Here is a 25555-nt window from a genome sequence, read left to right on the forward strand (position 1 = left end):
GAGCAGCTCAAGCCGTGTGTTTGCTAGTAATTAATAATTTAAATTTAAACATTTTGACGTAACTATGTAGTATGGAGTTGATTTTCTACACACATAGGTATATGCATATTATTTAATTTAATATCCATTCTCTCTACATTACTGATTTTATGATTCGGGGTGGTGATGTCCGACTCTCTCTCTGTCTACTTTCTCTCACGTCTTTCAGTGGTGCCGATGTTTCCAAATGCAAATGAAAAAAAAAAAATATATAAATGTGTGTACGTAAATATGTGCGTATATGTGCATGTGAATAATTCATGTGCACATCTTTACACACATCTGCACATATGTATATGTACATATTTTTATTTTGGATGTAGCGTGTGGCTCTTTCAAAACTTCTTTAGTTTGTGAGCAGCTGGCGGTCGGAGCAATTGCTCGAATAAGTAGACAAACATGCGGAATGTTTTAATCTCTTTGTGTTAAAACTGCATTATGTTTAATCAACAAGCAAGCGAATATATTTATACTCGTAGTAAAAATAGTTCAAATTATACCTGCAGTTAGTTGTACTGATTGAATTGATAAAAATCCGGGAGAAGAAACTCCGTGATTCGCGCCGTGCAGTTAATCGGATGCTCGCGTACCGGCATGCAAAGTCGCTTCCGATCTAGCGTTGAAATAAATCCCATTGGAAGCGAAAAACAAATACATTTGATATCTATTAATAGTCTAGACAATGAAATGAATTACAAAAGTTACTTAGCCTAGCCTCCTTTAGGGTGTATTATTTTTAGTGCAAATTCACAAATTTTTGGTTTAATTTACGAATGTATGAATGGAAGTGCACACACACATGCGTGATCAGAAAAATATTCTACATGTGTACATCCATATGTACTATATGTATGTATGTCTACTCTCTGCAGTATAATACTTATCTCGAATTATGTTTTATATTTCTGATGCATCTTATAGCCTAAACAGACGGCGGCGTTAATCTGGTTTACCAGCGCAGTTAATTCTGATAAAATTTGTAGTGTGACAGACGGTTGTTATGCGTATTAGTGAACAGCTGATTTGTTTATTGGATAGTTTTATCAGTGAAAGATGGATCGCAGGCAACAAATATGGGTGTTAGCTGCCCTGATACTAAAAAATAGTTATTTATAAAAAAAATCTTAAATTCCTATATCTCAAACTATTCCGCAAATTCAAAACAATTAATGAAATTACGAAAGTGTTAGTGAAAATTAGCATTGCATCCAGTTTTTCTTGTTCTTCTTTTGAAACAATTGATTACGTTTCATTCAAAATAGATATTAACTGTAATTTTTCGGCAATTCTGCCCTCGAAACTCCCTTACCCGCTTAAATGAGAATTAAGTCTAGTTGTCAATCTGCATTAGTTGCACTTAATTCCATCTGTCTAGGCTATTAGTTTTACCATCTCAATTTTCTAAGGAGGCAATATGCGATTTAAGATGTTTGATACAAAAATTTTGAAAATGTAGATTCTAGCAATCGGATTGTTTTGAAGCTTCATTTACGTGCACTTTATATACCCTTAAACCATATTCGGGAAAATTTCACAGATATTTTCAACATCACGACATCTACCAAGGCCTCAAAGCGGCCGCTGTAGTCGAATGGGCTGGTGCGTGATTATCATTCGGGAGTGCATAGGTTCAAATCTCCATGATTTGAAAGAGCAAATTGATAGAAGAAGATTTTTCTAAGAGCGGTCGCACCTCGACAGGCAATGGCAAACTTGCGAGTGTGTTTTTGCCATGTAAAAGGCAGAAGGAGAAGCTCGGTCAAACATCTAACAGAAGTATTTTATTTATTTTTATTTTATTTCATATCACCGCCAAGCTGGTTCTCCTTAATACGATTTCCTTAATAAAAAGCTGGTGTTATCAATTAAACCATATTCGGGAAAATTTCACAGATATTTTCAACATCACGACATCTACCAAGGCCTCAAAGCGGCCGCTGTAGTCGAATGGGCTGGTGCGTGATTATCATTCGGGAGTGCATAGGTTCGAATCTCCATGATTTGAAAGAGCAAATTGATAGAAGAAGATTTTTCTAAGAGCGGTCGCACCTCGACAGGCAATGGCAAACTTGCGAGTGTGTTTTTGCCATGTAAAAGGCAGAAGGAGAAGCTCGGTCAAACATCTAACAGAAGTATTTTATTTATTTTTATTTTATTTCATATCACCGCCAAGCTGGTTCTCCTTAATACGATTTCCTTAATAAAAAGCTGGTGTTATCAATTCCATGTGGAGATACATACTTAAGTAGGTTCTCCATTTCTTAGAAAGACGTTTCAATTGTGTAGCTGCCGGGCGTAGACAATATAAGTATACGGTTCAGCTAATACAATTATTAAATGTCATCCGGCAATCAACATAGAACATCTAAAACAGAAAATGCGGCAATCATCTACTAAACAAATAAAATATGGATCGATCCAATTAGATTTATATTTGAATCAATCGATTTTGAGCATGAAGAATGTCGCTCTTTTATTGCCCGTGTTCGAAACCCCTGGCGTGAAACACCAAACGATAGAAACAAGTTTTTTCTAATAGCGATCGCCCCTCGGCAGGCAATGGCAAACCTCCGAGCGTATTTCTGTCATGAAAAAACTCCTCATACAACCCATTTGCTGTTCGAAGTCGGCTTTAAACTGTAGGTCTCTCCATTCCATCCATTCCATCCACTCCACATCACGACGCACATCACTAATAGGAGAAGGAACTCGATCAACCACGCAACAAAGGGTGCAAGCGCCAATTGTTATTATTATTACTGTCGCTCGTGAGTTTTAGTAAATCAGTCGTACGTTCGCTGTTTTAGATGTCCTATGCACTCGCTTTCTGAGCTCACGTCCGGATGTGCATTCATACATATGTTCCTCAACCAAGACATTATTTTGGTATTATTAGGGAGCTACTTTTCATGAAACTACATTTGAGAAGCTCTACAGGAAATATATGTATGTGCTTACGAAAATAATACGTGAAACTTTAAATAATATTTTGAGGAAAAAGAAATAAATTATTTTCACGGTAAATGGGTGTAGTGATCGATATCTCGTAACGTATTGATCAAACAATTTAAAGTTTATGTTCGCTGTCAAGGTGACGTTTCACACTAAAAATGCTTTTGCTATGTTTTGTTTGTTCTATTCAGTTGTGAGTTACAGGGTGTTAACAATGGAAGACACCAAGAGAAACTTCGGTACGTTTTACAGTTTTCCTTTGATAAAGGCGAAAATGCAAGTCAGGCTACAAGCAGCGGAAATTGCGAATGGTGTTTATGCTGCTGATACTGTAACAGCTAATTCCGAACAATTTTGGTTTCGTCGATTCTGTTCAGGCATTTTTGCTATTAAAGAAAATGTCGATAAAGTCGATAAAATCACAGAAATAAGCGAAGTTGACGGGTATGCTTGTAGTTGTACTCGTATCGTCGATCGACCATAAAACAGTTTTAAACCATTTGCGCAAAATTTTTACGCTAAAATAATGATTTCTTTTTCCCCAAACCAATATTACGAACGGCGATAATGGTGAAGAACCGATTGTCGAAAATAGGTATGAGCTTCTCGAGCGTCTAATCAGCTCTATTCGATCTGCCAAAAAAGAGTAGTATTATCTTTCTACAGAGCTAAAAGAATAAACGTTTTTCCAGTTGGAGTCAATTCGTCGAAAATAGAAACCAAATAGATTTACCTAAGCAAAGATCTAAAAAAATCTTAAGTGATTCGCATTATTAAGTAGTGGTTTTTTTTTTTTTATTAAATAAATGTTAAACTACTTAGATCCATAAATTTGTATTTGCTGCACCAGATTATGTCCAATGGACTAAGTTAGTTCAAGAAAAATAATTAAAATAGTCATGGGTTTTATTTAAATGTATTAATTTTTTAGAGCATCAATAAAATAAGAGAAATGTCAAACGTTGATTATGAAGCACACAATTTCATATGCTACATTGTGCCGAAGCATACCGGCATTGATGTTAACGGCAACTCGAATGAAACTTCGTACAACAGGATGCGCTCGCTAAGTTCGCTAGACTCGAATTCTGACACATCTTCAGTTAATAATGCTTTGTGGAACCAAAAATTAAAGCTTAAGTATCATAGGAAAATCTTCACACCGTCTCAGCGACTTTCCGAAACGTTGTCGTCGTCACCACAAATAGGGTACCTACTCTGTTTCTCTTAAAACTAATATTTTTTGCAAATATATTTTAATTTTTTTAATGGTATATTTATATATGCATCCCTAATTTTTCCTACGCTTTTACTTGCAGAGAAAAACAAAACGATCGTAACCGTCGAGAAATCGGCTATAGTGATGTAGATACCAACACCAGCTCTTTACCGCGCGCTGCTCCCCGTCGTATTTCATTGATGAAAGAACCTCCTCCGCCACCTCCACCAAAGCCAAAGCAACTTCCTGTGGCTAAAAACACTGGCACCGTCTCACCCATGCCGAGCAAATATCCTCAGTCCGATTATAATCTAATTCAGAAAATGGACTCGAACAGTCCATTAACAGCGCCCGCCCAATATCAGTTGCCGAACTTTTATGTAAATGCTTACGAGAATTCAGCTAGTAATTCTATGGCCGGTAACAACAACAATTACTCGTTGCTGCTTTGCCATGCCAACTCCGCGTCAAGTCCAACGGCTGTGCGTAAGCGTGAGAAACTGCTTCACCGTTTTAGTGATGCTGCCACGCTGGGCCGGAAGCTGAAGAAGAAGAAGAATACGAATAGAACGTGCCGTTCAATGACTGAAGCCATAGAGATGCTTGCTGATCCCGTCATTGAGGATGAATTCTTTGTAAGTACAACGCATAGTGTAAATGTGCATATGTATGCATTTACAAATGTATGTATTTATATTGGTACATACATATGTACATTGTTATATCTATAGATAATAAGCCTACTTACTTATATGCATTCTAATGAATGTATGTGTCTGTAGATAGCGATTCTATGTGCAGTGATCCAAGTATTTTGGGCATTGTCGTCAATTCAGCTAAAAATTGGTTTATTAGGGTTTGATGCCGCTTTCGTATTCAAATTTACAACTTTAAACTTTAACAGCCTGACAAGGCGCATTCATTACAGGTGGTGGCACTAGACCAACAACAGTATTTTGTACGATTTTTTGCCAAAGCAAAAGTATTGGCAAAACAATTAATGAACAAACAAACAACAAAAAGAAGAGGAAGTTTAATATAAGTAAAAAAATGGTCAAATGTGTTTTGTGCGTGAAAAGAAATTTTCAAGTACCCACACTGTTGGTGCGAAACAGAGCTTGCTGCACTGAATTTACAGAAAAAGAAAGAAAAAAGATATGGGCAGATCCCTTCAAGTCTTCTTGCTCATCGTCCAGGAGTAAGTAATAAATCTAGGAAAGTTTTATTAATAATAATACGAATTTACTTCGAACAATTTAAACGAAAGACTTTATTTACATTTCTTTGTTATTGGTACATTATTCAATCAATTTGCCTTGTAAATAATCATTTTGGCAATGGAGTCCAAAGAGCAGAAACAAAATACATCTAAAATTTTGTTTTGTACTACTGCTATCACCTTGAAAAGATTCGCCTTGCAGACTGATAAATTTTAAAACTGATTGAAAAAAAAAGTTTATGATTTTGAGATTTATTCAATTTTGAATATTTTGTGTGGATTTGCATTTCTTTTCAGATTTTTATTGTATAAATTTTTTTAGCGTTCGTTTTGAAAAAAAATACTTGTATTTGAGAATTTTTTTTTTTTTATTTGGGTTTTTTATTAATTTTTTTATAGCTAAGATTATGCTCAGTAACGGCTGTAAGTTTCATAATGGGATCCCCATAACAATTTGAGTCTCAATACGGTTAACAAAATCTCAGCTTTAGAGTGTCGTAAGTGCTGTAACTGAATACTGTCCGCTACACTGCTGTGAGTTTCGGCATTATTTCGAGTCCTTCTTGAGTCATCTGCCCTGCTCTCACGATGCTAAGAATAAGGCATCTTGGCTCTCATTTCTTTGCTACGCAAATACAAAATACCCAAAAAGTTCCTCATGAAAACCATTTGCCATTCCGATTCGGCATTTGAAGAACACCATTAAAACGCACGCAGATGTATACACGCCAATTTTTTTTTTCTCACAAAGGATGAATTTGATTTCTTCATTTTGAACTAACTAGCGAATAAATGAAAATTACCTGCGTCTGCTTGGTTGCTTGGTTGATTTAAGAGCTGATTCACCGCATCCGCAACATTTTGTTGTCATATTCTCTGTGCGATTGAGAAACTTTATAAGGTTGGATATGTCTGTACCAGCCAGCTCTTCGAGGTTCTCAAAAAGTGGTTTACCAAGGGTTAACAACCTCGCCTTTCACAGGGCAGGCATTCATAGAGGAAGTTCAGGATAGTTTCCTTTTTCTTCGGTTGATTACAACTATGACAGCATAAATTGCAAGGGCTACCCATTTTGGCTGCTTGCTCACCTACGGGGCAAGAGCCAGTTATCACTGCCGTGAGTCTGCAGGCATCCCTGCATTTCATATTTATCAATACTGAGGTTTGTTTATGGTCATACTGAAGGTAGCCCATAACGTTCTGCTGACTTTACATGCATTTAATATACAATCCGCGCTTCGTAGGTATTTTAAGGAGATTGCATTCTTGACTACACCCAGTGGTGTGAATACAGATTCTGCAAGAATAGTTTACTCATGGCAGATGCCTCTCTTGCTAGCTCGTCTGCTTTTCCATTTCATTTAATGCTACGATGTCGCGGGACCTAGATTAATGTAATATTATGGTCTTTGCTCGAGGTGTTGAGGCTATTCCTACTTTCTTCCACCAGTTTAGAGAATGTTGTAGCCGAATTAAAGAATAGCGATATTGCCCTTAAAACAGAAGTCTGCGATTAGTAGCCTAAAAGAAGCCCAAATCATCCTCTATTGCCAATAGTTCCGTCTGGAAGTCACTGGATTTATTAGAAAGATGCACAGATTTTTCAATTCTAGTTTAATTTTTACTTACCTGCTTTGCAATGTACGTAATATGGTATACTAAAGGGTGATCAATTTATAGGTATCGGACTTGAAAGTGCCATAAAACATCATTCAAGTTGAAAGTCCATTCATTACATTTATTTTTTAAAGATAACCCCTTTCAAATATTGGCCGCAACTGCGCCATAATTCGGCCATCCGTAAACACCAATTTTGAATGACTCGCTGGAGAACTCCGGTTGGTATCTCGTGAATAATTAGTAATGTTGACTTCCAATGTCTTAATCAAAGCTGGTTTATTCACAAAGCATTTAGATTTTACATATCCTACAATTAACAGTCCAAAGGTGTAATATCACAGGATCTGGTCTGAGACGAGAGATAAATCGGCAACAGAAACGACAACGCAGTAAATCCATTGCTTCACGGGTTGTATGGGAAGTAGGGCCGTTTTGCTAGAACCAAATATTGTGAAGATCATGGGGTTCAATTTCCGATGGCAAAAAGTCAGGGTGCGATAGTGTTCGCCATTCACTGTTACATTGGCACCAACCTCGCCTTTGAAGAAATATGGGCCTATGATTCCTTCAGACCATAGGCCGCACCAAACGATTGTTTTGGCTGTTCTTGAATGGCTTCGGGTTACTCTTCAGCAAGTCCAAAATAGGCTTCATCCATGTACACCATAAGTTGGCCTGAGCGTGGGATGAAAACTTTTTCCCTGATGAAATATAATATTAAAGAATACTGAAAAAATTATGTATTTCGTTTCACAGTAGTCATGCGTGATTTGTCAAAAAAATCCCATTGGAAAAAGTACCTCCACTTGATCACCCTTTGAATGTAGAAGAAAATACGGAGAGAATCTAAAGCAAAGTTTAGAAAATTAAAAAACTTCATCATATGGAAGCAAAAATAAGTGGAATTTATGATATATACAAGCCTATACAGGGGCGGAAATCCGAAAAATATATAGGAGAGTAGAGTGCGCTAGTAGATGCTAGAGTCACGATGAGTCGTGAGTTGTACCAAAAAACTGCCATACATCAGAACTCCTCACCGGCTCACTTGGGGAGGAAGACTTAGGCTTAACATCAACATTTCCTACCACTGCTCGTTTGATTTGTGGACACACACCTTCAAAGGGCAAAATAAAGTTGGCGTGTAGGCGTTTTAGATCGCGACTGGAGTGGCGGTCATAACATTGAACAATTTTCCGATTGCTCCAGTGTATTTCAGGCTGCACTGATAGCAATAATCAAAGCCACGAAACTGGTTTACATATTTACATTTGCACTGATAGCCAGGCAGCGATGAAATCCCTTACAAAAGCAGTCGACAACCTCCATGGTAGCCATGAAATGCCGCACATCTCTTAACTTAATGGCTGAGTCATTTCACCTAAAAGTAACATCGGTTCCTGGCCATTGCGACATTGAGGGTAACTGTAGAGCCGATGAACTAGCGAGGCTCGGCACCAAATTGATCGATGAGTGCACAGACAATGACATATGCATATCCTTACAAACATGTAGGCTACTTATCTTTGAGGAAATCGCAAGAGCAACGAATGAAAGGTGGCGTAATGAAATCACTTTCAGAACCGCCCGCCAGTTGTGATCGACTCCCAATGCTAAACGCGCAGAAACTCTGCTAAGCCAAAATAAGCGCAGTCTTAGCGCACTGACTTCAGTTATAGCGAGGCACTGCCTAATAGGTGCGCATGCCCAGAGGATGGGTGTGAAAGCACATGACTTCTGCAGAAGCTGTCTAGATGAGGAAGAGACGATCTTTCACCCTCTGTGCCATTGTCTCGGTCTATCCAAACGTAGTTTTACAATTCTAGGTAGACAATTTTTTAATGAATTGGAAGATCTCAGTTCTGCAGAAATCAGGAATATTCTAAAATTTTTGAAAAGCACACACTGGTTTTAATAGCGGTCGCCCCTCGGCAGGCAATGGCAAACTTCCACGTATATTTCTGTCATGAAAAAACTGCTCATAAAAACCATTTGCCGTTCGGAGTCGGCTTAAAACTGTGGGTCCCTCCATTTGTAGAACAAAGTCAAGACGCATATCACAAATAGGAGGAGGAGCTGGGCCAAATACCTAGCAGAATTGTACACGCCAATTATTAATTTTTTTTATTTTTACACACTGGCTTTAGGCAAACCAAGTTGCCCATGCGGCATCTCAAGGGGCTACGAGTGTGTCCCACAGGACAACCGCTTCAACCTAACCTAGCCTATGCGTATTAAATACAATTTTTCGCGTAACGTACTAGTTTTTCATACAGTTATAAAATAAATGGCAAGCCAGACTACACCAATTTTCCGTAATTAGTCAGCGTATTTCTTTTTACACACAGATTCATGCATATGCACATGAATGTACAAGTATGTATGTGTGTATGCGCATAAAAAAGCGCTTATCTTTGTATACGCCCCGGAATCTAAATGATTTTGGAAAACTTATCAAAGCCGCTGGAAAGTGCTGCAACATTTCTATTCAACGTCTATTTTCTGCTTTGTTTTCTCCCTTCGAACAGTCGAACCTTTTCTGATATGAAAATTGTTTTCAGTTTCAAATGAGCGGTCGCAGTTAAAACAAGTGGGCTGGAAATCGGTAAACAGAAACGCGTCAGAAACGAATGTAAAAGCTTAAGGATGAAATGTGCAAAAGTGTAAATAAGTAACCAAATAAGCAAACTGTTATTTTGTGTTGTGCATCCTTATTAAACTGTTATTGTTACCCACTCCACACGATTTCCGTGCATATAAAAACGAACATTGGTGCGATTCGTGGTATTCAGGTCAATAGAAGATTTAGGATGTAATCGGAAGACTAAATCTAGTAGAAAAGCAACGGAAATCCAAAAAAAAAAAAAACAAGAAAATGATTAGCTAATTATTGACTGTTTGAAAGCGTCGATGAAGGGCGTTTTTCGAAGTGTGTCATTTTAGTGACAGCTTAGAATGGCACCCACTCAAATGTGCAAAATACAACTGCATGCATTTGTATGGCTAAGAAAATGAATAAACACTCAGGAAAAACAAAAACGCGCAAGTGACAAACAAATGATGAGCGCCGTATGGGGCAGCCACGGTTCATGGCAGTAAAGAAAAGCGATCAAATAAACTAATTGGCTTATTACTTTGCTTTTGTGCGTTTGTTGCGTGTGAAAGAAAAAGGCCACAATAGCAGTGGGCTAATGTGAAAATAATTTTCTGTCATTCATTTCCCAAGATTCACGGGTGAAAGTGCTACATAGGAAAATGCGGTTAATAAAACGAGTGTACGAGTATATTTGAAGTGCTTCATATGACTATTAAAATGTACTTTACGCCAGAGCGTACGCACTGTACAAGAACGCTCAAGTTTTGTCTAAAAGTATTGCCTACATTTAGGCCGCCACAATACTGATAAACGTAAACGATCTGCGGTCCATTCAAACGGTATAATGAAACTTTTGAAGTATAATTCGCGGCGACATAGTTTTAAGGCGAAGCAGCGAAGAACTGTGTTGCCACCGCAATCAACAGCCGTCCGTCGTAACTGCGGCAATGGTAGTGGTGCTAACACAATCAATACCCAGGCGCGCTACATACGCGCTGGCTACACGCCTACAGCCTTCATACGTAACGGCATCACAGGTGGTGGCGAAGGTCCGGGTGCAAATGGCCTCTATCAAATTAACGATCGTATTTACACTACCACGAAAATGTTTTTGCGCGACGCTTACATGTATCCGCGGCAGGCAGGGCAGCCAATAGATCCCCGTTATCCGTATGAATTGCATGAGTTTCCGGAGGAAACTGGTGCCGCTGGTCTACAGTTGGTGTCCGTACCCAAAGTGCATATTTCTGGTGAATACTTGGCTAGCAATAATACGGCTGCAGAAATTGTGGAGAGGAACAACAATGCGTCTTTGAATCGGCGCAATATTCGGAAGGCGGCTGCAGAAATAAATTTGGCTAACGAAGTGTATTCAAAGCAAAAACATCGCATAGACGGAGAGGGTTGTCGCTCGCGTAGCAATAGCCTGGGCCGAAAAGTGATCGATGCGACTGGAAGTGTTGGGAATGCGGAAATTAAGGATCAAAGTTACATACAAAATTTTGGCGGTATTTTGCAAACGTTCGGAAAATCAGACGGTAGTGGTAAGGGATCGCCACACTCCACTGCTTCTAATCGACGTAGGAAAAAGGTAAGCTGGCGTTCGAGCAATGAGGCGTATATTCTAGATGTGGAATTGCAATAGAGGAATAGAATTTGAAATAATTAAAAAAAAAAAATGGATGAAAGAAATATTGTTGGAATTTTTTTTATTTTAATCCGGCACTAATAGCACTAATTTTTTGAGTTATTTTGTTTAGCTGATTAATTTTTGGAAAGCATTTCTGTGTCTCTTGTGACCTAATGCTTTACAATTGGTGATTAGGTGTTCAATGTACTCCTCTTCATCACAGCATAAACAGCATAGAGTGCATAAAGTGCTAGATAGTCCTATTGTATTGAAATGTTTATTGCAGGCAAAGTGCTCCACAGAGTAAGGGTTAAGGCAGATGGCTCTCTTGGTATTAATGGCCATTCAGCGTAACGACAGCCCCTTTCTCATTTCGAAAGTAATAAGGACCGATGATGCTGCCTATGCACTATGAACTTTGCGAGCAGATTTATAATTTTTTTTTTTTTTTTTCAAAGTAAATTTCCACAATTTGGAAACGTTGTTTGTTCTGGCGTTAAGCGATAAATGCCTTTTCGTTTTTCCAATTGTTACGAATTTTGTGCGAAGTGTAGCGTTTCTTGCCGTTCTACAACAAAAGCCCCAAACATGGTACAAAATTCAATAAAAATTAATAAATTAAAAAAATATATATCAAAATTTCGAACTTTTTATTGAGAATTTTTAGAAAATGCTGGGCATGTAGTCTCATGGATGTTAGTATAACAAAGTGCAAGTTTCAATTGGCTCGAAATTCTCGCTGATTTTTCAAAATTTTTATTTTCGCTGGTGTTGATAAAAATTTACCGCTTTTTATTAAGAATTTTTAGAAAAGTTCTGGGTATGCAGTTTTATAAATAAATAAATAAAATAAATAATTGGCGCATACAGTTCTGTTCGATGTTTGGCCGTGCTCCCCGTCCTATTTGTGGCGTTTGTTTTGATGTTGTTCCACAAATGGAGAGACCTACAATTTTTAGCCGACTCCGAACGGCAGATATTTTTTATGAGGAGTTTTTTTCATGGCAGAAATACACTCGTAGATTTGGCATTGCCTGCCGAGGGACGACAGCTATTAAAAAAAACTTTTTCGTCATTATAGTGTTTCACGGAGATTCGAACCTATGATCTCTCCGAATTTCGAATGGTAGTCACGCACCGACCCATTCGACTATGGCCGCCGCAGTTTTATAGCCTGCTCAATATTAGGATAACAAAGTGCTTTCAAGTAACTAAAAATTGTCGCTGATTTTTCACAATTTTTTTTCGGTGGTGCTTACCATTTTTATGCATAAAAAAAATATCTGAACATCTGATTTATATGGAAAAAAATTCTCAACATCGGATGCAAAAAAAAAATCAAAAATCAATGCAATTCTCAAGCTTATTGCACTAAAATTGGATGGGCTATAAAACGGGACACCTTGTAGTTTTCTAAAGTTTTCGATGAATCGAAAAGTTTGATGACAATTTTTTTTTTAATTATTAAATTTTTGTAAATTCTGTAAAAAGTTGGGAGTTATTGTTATATGCTTTTGTTGTAGTAATGCATTCTACCCTTTTTATAAAAACAAAAAACAAACAAAAAAACAGTTAAAACTTCTTAATTCGCGGTGCTTCTATTATTTTAAACACAGGTCTATTATAATATTACGCTTGATATTTTCTCTTTTTCGTAGTGAAATTGGGTTAATATAATATTATAATTTGCCTTAGTAAGACTCTGTTCAGACAGGCCAATTAGCTGAGGCAACTGAGCTTACACACACAATTTAGCTTACATAACTCGTATTTGTCGGTGAAAGTGTTTTGATTTTATTTGTAAAAAATTTGCTATGAGAAAAATGGAGAAAAACTCAACTGTAGAATGAATTTTATTAATTTATAAGATATATATTGAACTTTTCCAGTCAACACAATCGAGTTTTGATTGCAGTCCGACTTTTTCAACATTTAGTTTTTCTGTAATTTCATTTTCATGCTATGTTGCATAGATATTCTGACACAAATTTAAGCCCATACAAAATTAATTGCCAATTCATAATTTTAATTTCTGTATAATAAATTTTATTACAATTAGGGCTTAAATTGCTGAAATGTTTTAATTCCCAATTAGGCGCCAGTGCGAACATAGTTTAAGAGTTGAAATTCATGTTCAATACTTTTGCGTTCAGGTTTTACCAAAGAAAGTATTGGAAAACACCGATGTAACAGAGCAAACAATTTTTTGGCACAATTTCAACGCCTTTGCTTTTTTTATTTACAGCGTATTTTGTGTGTGAATCACGTATTACACAGCACCAACTTTCTTTCTTATGACGAGTGCATAAACGTACATAAGTTGCATCTGCTAAGTGCTCACATTGACATATTCACCATTGAATGGCGATACGCGATTGGTTGGAATAGAAGTGCGAGTTTAGTTTGATTCGTTACGTCCGTATGATATTAAATAAATGGAAGAGGAAATTTTTCAACATACCCAAACACAATATGGTATTATCTTTTGAACTACAAGTAGTACTTGGGCGGGTCTCTAGAAATTTTTGAAGACAAATACCTAATTTATGCTTGATAACTCGAAAATAGAAGTTAAATAACTTTGAAACTTAAACGCACTTGCAATCATCCGTAAAAAATTACAGCAGTTACGAGTAATATCAAAAATGGGAGTGTAAGAGGATCGTTTAAAAGTCCGTGCAAAGTCATAAATATGGCACTACTGGCGCATATCGAGGTTATGTTTAGTTAGTAGCATCTATTCGAAGAACACACACCAACTTCAAGTCAGTGCTTTGAGTTTGGCTTCCCGTTGCACCGGGGAAGTCGAGTGATTTACAAAAAATGGAAAAATGGAAGCCCTTTTCCATAACGGCAACGCACCAGCTTAAGCAGCAGTTGTGGTCGCACAATTAATGGAAATAAAGTTCCAACTTGTTTCACGTCTCCCCTATTCGTCAGACTTGGTTCCCTCGTATTCGTCGGACTATTTTTTGTTCTCTATTTTGAAGTCAGTCTTGGTTTCCATTTTGAAGAAATGGCTGGCGAGAAAAAGATTTTATTCAAACGAGGAGGTGATTGCAGAAACGAATGGCTATTTTGCAGACTTGGACAAATTCTATTATTCGGAAGGGATCAACATTTTAAAACAGCGTGGGACGAAGCGTATCAGCTTAAAAGAAGGCTATGTCGAAAAAATAGAAAAAATTCTTCCCAAATAATTAAGTAGTTTTTATTTTTGCACGGACTTTTCAAAGGACTTATAAACAGCTCCCAAATTGCCAGATTTCCATCATATTTTGTTTACCAGGTCATATGAAAAATACCAGGGATAGAAAATAAGTGGAATGCAGAAAACGAATTTCATTGAAATTGATCATTGAAAGTAATCACAAATTTAGTGTCGAGATGCTAGTTAAATGGAGTTTAGGCTAACTAGAAACACGTGTTGCTGCTACGGTAAGGGTCATGCCAAATTATGTCTACATCTAGGCTAACACAGTTCTAAACCTTCTGATTAGTTACGGAAAATAAGGAAGAATGAGCAGCAAGCGAAACTGTCAATGCAATTTCGCAGCACTTTTTTTATTTTTATTTATTTTATTTAATAAACCGCACGAACTTATTCATAGACCATTATTATTATTATTTTTTTTTTTATAAATATTGTTGTAATACTCAGTTTATTATAGCACATCAATACGCATTAAATTACATAATTAAAAATCAAGTTCTTAAATCTAACGTAAAACAAGGAATTGAGAACGGAAAAAAAATGTTGATCACATTATTACTAACTTAAGAGCGCAAAAAATCGGTTTCTATCACGCAATCTATCCATAAGCAAAGACACTCTTAGGTGATCGCCAAAAAATGCCCACAGCTGCGAACACCTGATTCCAAAACGCTCTTTCACGTAACGTGGTTACATAGAAGATGATTAAATTTCATAGAAAATCGATCAAAAAGTTAAAAGATGTTTTACAAATTTAGATATTTCTCAATAAAAAAATCTTATGACAGCTGAGAAATATATTAAAAATATTTGTTATTGCCGCCGTAGCCGAATGGGTTGGTGCGTGATTACCATTCGGAATTCACAGAGAGAGAACGTTGGTTCGAATCTCGGTGAACCACCAAAATTAAGAAAAACATTTTTCTGATAGCGGTCGCCCCTCGGCAGGCAATGGCAGACCTCCGAGTGTATTTCTGCCATGAAAAAGCTCCTCATAAAAATATCTGCCGTTCGGAGTCGGCTTGAAGCTGTAGGTCCCTCCATTTGTGGAACAACATCAAGACGCACACCACAAATAGGAGGAGGAGCTCGGCCAAACACTCAAAAAGGGTGTACGCGCCAATTATATATATATATTTATATATTTGTTATTGTAAACTTTCTAGATCAAAAATATTATATAATTTGGTTTTTTGGTCGATATTCTATTGCTTTTATGGCAAAGTACACACGCTCCAACTGTTGTATCAATATGGGGATGTTGGACAATGTACTCTTTAGCATGGCTGTACAGCCGATTTCCATGTTGGTCCAACGGTGACATAAAAATTAAAATGTTTTAATTTTTGGTGGGCGGATTTTGCGATTAAACAATGAGTTGGAACGTGTATACGAAGATTGTGCAACCAGCTGTTTACATTTGGCCTTTTATTTATTTACACAAAAAAACAATAAAAAAATTAAAAAAAAATTTAAGTATACACAAAAAACAAAAAAATAAATAAAATAAAAAAAGCTAATCAAATAGTTAAATAAAAAACTCAAAAAAATTAAAAATAAAAAAATAAATAAAATAAAAAATTCTAAAAAAAAACAACAATATTATAAATAAAAAAAAGTTCAACAATAAATAAATTAAAAAATAATATAACAAATAATAGATAATAAATAAAATAAAATTTCATCAATTATTATGATTGAACAAATTTTCGCTTGATTCCTGGATTTTGCGAAATGTTCAACCCACGAAAATGAGAATAATAAAGTTGGACAACGCGTTGCGTATTTGAAACAGCCATCCAACTCATTGTACAACGTGTTGATGCAACGGTTGGAGCGTGTATACTCTACATAATGCTACCATAAAAATTCTGGTTTGGCATTGCAACCCCGCCACTACGCTTAAACAAATTATCAAGCACTCACACCATCACCAACTTAGATGCCTGTCAAAAAAATAGGAAGAAGAAGAGTGTTCTTAGTTGTATGATAATTTTGTACAATGGCCACATTCAATTCTGTTGAATGTGCAACAACAACAATCGAACAACTGATTACAATTTTTTTACATTATTATGTATTATTATTTACAATAATTCTATCCGCCAAAAAATGTTAACTGCGTGCATAGCATGTGGCTGCTCAGGGATAAGCTGCCGATACACTGTACATATGGAATTATTTAATTGCATACCCATGTATGAGTGTTTTGTAGTTTTGTCGCCAAACTAAATCTCAGCTAACTGCTGCGAACACTTAACAGCGGCGTGCGCTGACCACTTCGTGGGTAATGTTGCTGAGAGAAGTTCGAGTCGCAGGTAGCTCAAAATGTTGAAAGAGCCTGCGCTACTCTGTTTCATACAATGAGTTCGAGTTGCGCTAGGTCTGTCTTCAGCACTTCATTGCATCCAGTTTAAATGCATGCGGGATTTTGTCGCGAGAGGTTGAGACTGGCGGACGATTTGAGCGCAAACATAAACAGAATAGTCAGAGTGTATCTACCTGTTTTGGAACATTGGAATCTGTACTTTTTCTAAGTAGTTGCGTGCTTTTGACTTCGCTATGCCTGCTTATTGGAATAATCATATGAACATAGATACGATTGCGTCTGTGTAGTTGCACCAAGGGTGGTACTGGTACCAGTATTGAAAACGAATAAAGTGAACGACGTCTCTCAAGTGCTTTGCCATATTTTTCGGAATATAGCGCGCTGCACATACGCGTATGGGTGTATACAACAGAAAGTAGTAATTCATAAGGAATTTAAAAAAAAGATATAAAAGTGGTATTTATGTATGTGCATACACCTGCGAATAGTAAAAGCAAAAATACAATTAAGTTTAATTAAAACACTTGCGTTTGCAGACAAATTCACCTTTTAAAAATAAAAGTGCCTCTATACAGTGATTAAGTGAAAAAATGTGAATCAAATGGATATACATGCCTACATATACACATACATAGATGTAAGCCTAACAAATAATGCAAAACTGGTCGCTCTTGTCCTCTACCTAAATATGAAAATACCTGTTTACACCTCTGCTGCCACTTAAAGGAAAACTCAGCGGACCTGTTATTTGCGTATATTGTGTTTTGCCATATACACACGCACACGTTGAAAGAAATATTTTACCAACATTCAAACGGAGTCTTGTACACATGAATATGGTGGCTTTCGTGTAACGAGCCTGGACAAAAGAAAAATCAGCAAAGCTCAAGACCAGCTCAGTTCAAAAGTGTGTTTAAGTGAAAAATAGTGCCTTCAAAATGCAGCATTTTGCAAATGAAGTAAATTATAGTTTGTAATTCTAAACAAATTGGTTTCTAAACTAGAACTAAACTGGTGCTAACCATTGTGATTGATAAATAAAATGGATAGTGGTGTCGGTCCCACGGGGGTCAATCAGCTACAGCTAAATTTGCCAAACAACAATTTCCGTCATGAGTCACAACAGGTAAAATATACAGGCATATATGTGCTTGTTTTGGCATCTAAGTGTATGTATATAAGTATACAAATGTACATACATATATACATATACATAACTCATAGTTTGCTGTGGTTATGGCGATGTCGGTTCTTGATATACTTGGAGAGAATCGCAGAGAAGTCGCCGGCTACAAAATATTTTCGGGACTTAAGCAGGAATTCTGCATGATAAGAAATATATTTAAGACACAAATTCGCACTACTATAACAATTGAACAGCAATAAGTGTTAAATGCATAATATTTGACTTGTTAAGTGTGGCCGCTCTTTTTCAAAGCTACTTTACATGTTTTATTAACTTTATTTATCAATCAGTAACGAGAATTTTTGTTAAAAAAGAATGGATTTTTGACTGAAAATTGCAAAAAAGTATGACTAAGCCACAAAAACCTATAGAAAATCAAACACTGTAACGCTACTTTCCAAATGTTTAAGTTCTAAAACAAACGACTTAAGAAACGAACCCGCTCCTTTAAAACAAAAGGATTTACCCTCTCATAAAATTACATAAAGCCTGTGCATATGCAATCTCGTTCTGTGTTGCTATAAAAAAGAAAACAAAAAAACTCTTTAAGCTGCTCAACTGCATCTGGTTTATCGACATGCGCAAACTGGTTTAGCTTACAGCCGCCTGTTTTCAATGAGCTGGGACGCGTTCGTCGTGTTATTTTGCTCACCGTTTTTTAACCCCAACCGAGTTCGGTTTTATTCGATTTCATTTTACTTGTTGAACACATCTGCAGTACCAGCATTGACCACTCAGTCGAAAGCGAATTAAATCTGGTTATAACAAAATGGGATGGTTAGTAGTAGTGTTCTAAAATTTTTTATTGTCGCTTTTTACACTAGCAAAGGAGTAAAAAGTCTCGCCCGTTCTTTAATTTGTGTATTATACGGACGGATTTCACCATTCAGCGCACATTTGTGTAAAGTTTACTTCAGTAGGTTAGACTGTTGTAAAAGCGATTCACATATATATTCACTTTCTTTCCGATTAACTTATTATTATTCATTTATACTTTATTCGGGCGAAAAATTTGCTACGCGTTTAAATTTTTAAAGAGAAATTTGAAAAAAAGTGTTAGATTGACACGCACGACTTAGATTTTAGTAGCAGAAAATGAAAGATGTCTGCTGTGCTAATCACATTGCATTAAAAACGTTGAGCGCCATGAAAATAAGAGCGACATAGCTAGAATTTTCGTGTGTGACAAGATGAACTATTTTTGTTATATTTCCAACGAAAATGCGCATATTCGCAAGTCTTATATTTAAAATATTAATCCAGTACTATTTTTTTGAATTTCATAATGATTTAAATTCATCTTTTCAGTTTTTTATTAATGATAAAAGTTTATGTTTTTGCTGTTCGCAAGTTCTCCTGTATGCTGATGATCTTAAAATTTACTCCGCCACATCGAAAGTTGCAGATTCAGTTTTATTGCGATCTTATCTGGCAGCGAAAGTGAAAAATATAACCGGGAATCGCACAAAATAGAAAAATTTTACTTGGCCTCATGCTCCGCAATGGAGCCGATTGAATGATGATGATGCTAAAAAACGCATTTATATTTGAATGCTTTCAAGTAGTTTCTTTCAAGAAAATCAAGCACCATATCTATATATTACACCTACCAAATTTTGGGGTCTAATCTAAAAACTGTAGGCGGAATTAAAAATCTACGGGGTATACCCTATGATCAGAATGTACCGGGAATGTTTAAATAAAACAAAACAGAGTTAAATTTCAGGCAAATTATTCTATTTCCTTCAAAATATAACCCGTCTGAAGCAACACACATGTGCCAATATTTAACCCAGTCCTCCATGCACCCCTGGTAGGCCACGAAGGGATGGCCTTCAGCTCCTTCGTCGCTTTCTCTGTGATCTCCTCTATCGACTGAAATCTCCTTCCACGAAGTGGTAACTTCAACTTGGGAAACAAAAATAAGTCACGCGGGGCCATATCAGGTGAATACGGTGCTTGCACGATGGTATTTACTTGGTGTTTGGTCAAATAATCCAGCACGATTTGGCCTCGGTGCGATGGCGCGTTATCATCATGCAAAATCCAAGAATTGTTTGCCCACATTTCCGGCCGTTTGCGACGTACAGCATCTTTCAAACGCTTCAAAACAGATAAATAATATTCTTTATTCACTGTCTGGCCCGCTTAAAGGTGCTCATGATGCACTACGCCTAGACAAGTGAAGAAAACAGCCAAAATCACATTCCCGATACTTTTTGATCATAGGGTATGTCGACTCTGCTCTTCGAAATTAGTCGGTGAATGTTAGACAAAACTGAAAAGTGTTGCAAAACACATCAAAGTTTGTCTTATTTCGGTGCCTCGACATTGTGGTATTGCAGGGAACGAGTTGGCCGGCAAACGGACTAATGAAGGCTCTGCAGGCATACCACTAGGCCATGAGCCCTTTTTAGGTGTCAATTATGTATCAATTCAACTATGAATTAACGACTTCATAAGGTCTACCCATAGAAGGCATTGATCTGAGTAGGACTCCTGAAGGGTCGTCCAGTACTCTGCGAAAGAAGCAAACAAGAAATTAGCGACCTTTCTCTTAAAACTTAGTTAGAAGGACCTGAGTGGGTGTAATCACCTGGAACAATGCCTGGGGTGAGCATATGGCTACCATGGGAATCACTGGTGATGCAATGTACTTAACCTGTCTTGATAATGAGGGCACTGGAGAGTATTTTTTCTGTAGCTGTCCGATGTTTTCTAGAATTAGACTTAGGCTGTTGGGTTGCAAAGCATTAGCTTTGTTAGTCAGACCCTTATACTCTCAAAAAGTTGTATATAGCATTTCGTAGAGTCCATTTAGAATTTGCCGCTTTTATCTGGTGGCCCTTCCAAGCAACTTACATTAAAAGAATTGCGCATATTCAAAATGTAGGTACATATAAAATATGCATTACGGCCGTTGAATTTTTCAGAGTCACTGCCTTCATACGATTCTCGATGTCAACTTTTGAATGTAACATCACTACACAGAAGAGGAATACTTTTGTCGTGTTCCTTTGTATTAAATGTGGTATCATTGAAATTGATTGTACTGATATCTTTTACTAACGTATGGCGCAGAAGCTTGGACGATGACAACATCCGATGAAGCGACGCTTAGAGAGTTTGAGAGAAAGATTCTGCGGAAGATTTTGGACCTTTCCATCGATGGAACGATGAGCTGTATGAGCTTTACGACGACATATACATAGCGCAGCGAATAAAGATCCAGCGGCTACGCTGGCTGGGTCATGTTGTCCGAATGGATACAAACGCTCCGGCTCTGAAAGTATTCGATGTGGTACCAGCTGGTGGTAGCAGAAGAAGAGGAAGGCCTCCTCTGCGTTGGAAAGGTCAGGGGGAGAAGGACTTGGCTTCACTTGGTGTGTCCAATTGGCACCGGTTAGCACGAGAAAGAAACGACTGGCGCGCTTTGTTAAACTCGGCCAAAATCGCGTAAGCGGTTATAGCGCCAATTAAGAAGAAGAAGAAGATATCTTGGGAAGATTACCTCTGAATATACCTTTTAGAAACTGGCGCCATTTTGACATGTTTCATGTGCAATTAAACAAATGCAATAATGCTATGAATGCCCCAATTTGGGAACCTTAATGGTTCCCGGTGGTCTAGAGCTCAAAGTTTTAGGGTATTTTCAGGAACTTGTTTTTACAATAAAAAAAATGAAAAACGATATTTAAATTTTTTAGGCTTTTTACATACAAAAATGAAAAAAAAATTTTTTTTTATTTTAATAATTTTAAAAACGGCGCTGAAGTTGGCCCTCCCGATAAATTGATTCTGGACGGTGTTGTCCATTTTGGCACTTTTACTTATCTGAAATACAACAACCAAAAAAATTATAAATCAGTATGACTATAGCTATGTCTCGTACTAGAATAAAAAACGAACAAAAAAAAAAACAAAAAATTTGACAAAATTGCGCGGTTTTGATTTTGACACTCTAAAAATCGGGGTTTTTCAGTTTTTTAATAAAAAAAAAACGAAATAATTGGAATTGGAATTTGCCAACACCAGGTCGAAAAAAGTCGTTTCGAGATAAATGAGTTTAAAGTTTGAGGTACAGGAGTGCGCAGACCACTCTCTACCTAGTTAATGGGCTGTAGAAGCTAAAATATTGGGAACTTCCGCATGAAAATTTCACAGTATGTTCTTAAGACAAGTACTATACTTTCCAAATATCGAAATATCGAAACAACGAAAAATCGATTTATTTAAATTCCTAGACCACCGGGTCCCCTTAAGTGAACTAAATAATGCCAAAGACATCGACCTCTAATTTACTGCAGCGACATTGAAAAACTTAGTCCTAAGTCAAACTCAACCTCATAGATCATATATATAAGTGTTAAGCTGGCAAGAATATATAATATAATAATTGTATTCCTTAGTTAAATAAACTAAATCCAGATTTGTGCAAATACACACATATTTTAGAGTCATAGTTTTTTAATACTGTCCTCGGACCTAAATGGCAAACCTCCTTCCAAATTGAGTACTGTATTTGTCAAAACGTGCGTGCGTTTAAACGAGTTGGTTGAAATGATGCACCCACCGCTCCTGCCGTGTATTTGGTGGGACCTGAAAAGACTAATTTATCATGTTTGCTTCCGCATGACCAAACACTAAATTCAGATCTCTATTGTCAAAAAACTGCACCGTTTGGATCTAGCGATTGAACAGACACGGCCAGAATTGGTCAACAGAAGAGGTGTTGTGTTCCATCAGGCCAACGCAAGACCTCGGCAAAAACTCCGGGAGCTTGGTTGGGAAGTTTTAATGTGTCGACCATATAGTCTGGACCTGGCACCAAACGATTACCACCTTTTTCGCCCATTGCAAAACTTCCTGAGTGATAAGAAATTGGTATCAAGAGACAATTGTGAAAATCGATTACTAGAGTTTTCCGCCAAAAAGGGCCAACACTTCTGTGGAGGGGCATTATGAAGCTACCTTCAAAATGGCAATAAATTTCACAACAAATCGGACAATCCGAAATATCTTAAATAAAGATTTGAATTTTACGCAAAAATTATGGATTTATTTTTTCCGAAAGTAATATTTAAAAGAAAAATTGATACAGCTACAATTTTTCGTTTACAATTTTTGCGCCTACACCACTTTATAGGGTGTTTGGCGAAGGTCATCCAACTATTTGGAGTGTGCGTCCTGATACTTTCCACAAATGATGGGAGCATTAGTTTTATGCCGCCTTCAACGGCGTTAGATTTCTTCTTGTGCGACTTTTGTAAGAAACCAATAAGCTCAAACAAGCTTCAAAATCAACAATGCCCAGACCGAATCTCCACAGCAGAGTTATTGAGAATTTGGCCCATCATATCCATGTCGCCGTGCTAAGTCGTGGGGACCTTTCAAAATTATGAAAGAATTTCGTTAAAAGCTTACCCGCTTATTACTTTCTATTCACTCTTTGCGGGAAAAATATTTTTTTAGCTCATAGAGTATTAAAAAAATTATGAGGTTTAGTGAAATTGTAGTTGTAGTTATCATGGTTTTTGACATACTTGTTTCAGAATATTTTTAAATTTATTTTTTATTTGGTCTTGGTCATATTAGGTACCAGAAAGTGATGTATTCGTATTCTAATGTTTCATGAATATTTCAATTTTTTAAATTAATAAATTCCTTCTTAAAAAAGGAGATTCATCAAAATTAATTTTTGAAAAAATGTTTTGAGGGGTCTTGATTTTTGAGGATTTTGCGCCTTCATATCCAATCGAACAAAATGGCCTCGACTATCTGAGCACAGAAGGGGAAACCTGTTTAAGCAACGCCAGTCTAGTGACGGAAATGACTAAGGAAAAGTTCGAAAAAGTCAATAAATTATTCCCTAATTAATAATTTTAGAAAGATTATTGGAAGAATTCAATTGTGGCACACATTAAATAAACTACAGATCAGCAGAGAATAAATTGGAAAGATTTGATATGAACATTTCCACCTGAAATTACTAGTGCGACTTGGGTACCGCGTATGGCTCAGACCATTCGGCAAGCCACGACGATGAAAGAGTTGTAAAGATTTTTTGGAGTTATGTCAGCGTGATTTGGACGAAATCTGCAACCGCATTGTGACAGTGAGGAAGCCTGGATTCTCTAGTTCAAACAAAAGTCCGGAGTCCAAAAAAGAGTCGATGCAGTCGATAGAAAGAGAAGAAAGATAAATTAAAGCGGAAAAGTTAAAGTCGAAGAGTGCAGCTACTATTTTCCAGGATGGAATTTTATTAATTGATTACTTGCCTTAGGGATTACAATGAGTCTGGCATTAACCTCTTGTGCTGGAAATTAATTTCCAAAAGCCGGTGACTGTATCGTGTAAACCAATTTGCAACGAGCTCTAGCTAGGAATAATTTCTATTAAAGCTTTTAACAGAGTGTGTTTAGTCATAATATTTAAATTATTATTAAAAATATTTTAAAGAATTTTATTAATAATTTTGTACAGTGCGAAATACTCGTATTTCAAAACAATCAGGAATGTGCAGTGCAACAAGACATTTCTTACATCCTCATGCAGTCCCACTGCGTTTATTCTAAATATTTCGTGCATACCTGACATCTTCGTTGAGACTTTTGTTTGCATTGTGTAGGAGAAATTTTTCTTGCGAAATGTCTCCGTTGTTTTGCCTGCAAACGGAGTGGTGTGTAGTCCTTTCGCGTGTTGGTTATTTAGGAATATAAACATTTTGTAGAATTTCTTCTGCAATGTCCAGCCAAAATTTTGAAAATGAATATTTCTTAGAATTTGGAATTGATTTTGATTTTCATATTTGAATATCAACAACTTGCTTTTTCACAGTTTGCTCAGCAGGCGTGCATTGCTTGTCATTGCCGGTCTAGAGCAGATAGTGTAACATTGCAAGAGGCTAATGAGGCAGACGACAGTCGTACGCCAGTCGTTGCAAGTGGCGCATGAAGTGCTGTTCATACCGCTCGGATGCGAGGGATGCATAAAAAGCTACAGGATTCTCAAAAGTAGGCCACAAAACCTACAGTCCGGGCATCCAGTGACTTTTTCCTTTTTTATTTCAATTTCAAAGAATTCTTTTTCGGCCGTAGAAGAAAAAAATAATGGTTAATTTGTTAGTGGGTTAAAGCAAGGGCATCCACGAATGCAGTGACTTGCATACAATAATTGGGTATTAGAAATTTAAAAAAATTATAAAATTGTTTCGATTTCAACGGTTACGCGTGTTTTCAGTAAGTGGATAATTCCCTTAAACTCTTCACCACTTAAATGTTTGGTGGCGTGCCTTTGAAAGCAATTTCAAGTTTGTGTGGCTTTGCGCCGCGAGCTTTACAGATTTTTGAGTTAAATTGAATAACGATTCACCAGGAATTCCCATACTCAAGCAAGCGCCAAATGGCCAATTAGAAAAAATGATATCAAAAACTTCATTTCCATCTCTGTTAACAAATTTGAGCGCAAAACCAATAACCAATCAGTTGGACCAATTACCAATTACCCTAAATGTTCTCGTAGCATTTGATCCTTAAACAGACCAGTTGCGCC

The 25555-nt window shown here is 36.9% G+C and overlaps 1 protein-coding gene across 8 annotated transcripts in view; it reads left to right on the forward strand.

The window, feature by feature from the left end:
- The window catches only part of LOC129252928 (tight junction protein ZO-2), a 107629-nt gene that overhangs the window by 26406 nt on the left and 55668 nt on the right, over window positions 1–25555 (forward strand). For 4 of the 8 annotated variants that reach the window (XM_054891108.1, XM_054891107.1, XM_054891114.1 and 1 more), the window contains exon 3: window positions 4311–4845. In XM_054891108.1, the coding sequence (XP_054747083.1) occupies window positions 4311–4845 (535 nt within the window). Of the gene's footprint in view, window positions 1–4181; window positions 4201–4310; window positions 4846–9926; window positions 11237–16921; window positions 17945–25555 lie in introns of those variants that run through there. The other 4 variants (XM_054891110.1, XM_054891115.1, XM_054891112.1 and 1 more) reach the window with 3 other exon arrangements.

Source organism: Anastrepha obliqua, chromosome 1 (genome assembly GCF_027943255.1).
Source record: "Anastrepha obliqua isolate idAnaObli1 chromosome 1, idAnaObli1_1.0, whole genome shotgun sequence".
In the NCBI taxonomy this organism is placed as follows: Eukaryota; Metazoa; Arthropoda; class Insecta; order Diptera; family Tephritidae; genus Anastrepha; species Anastrepha obliqua.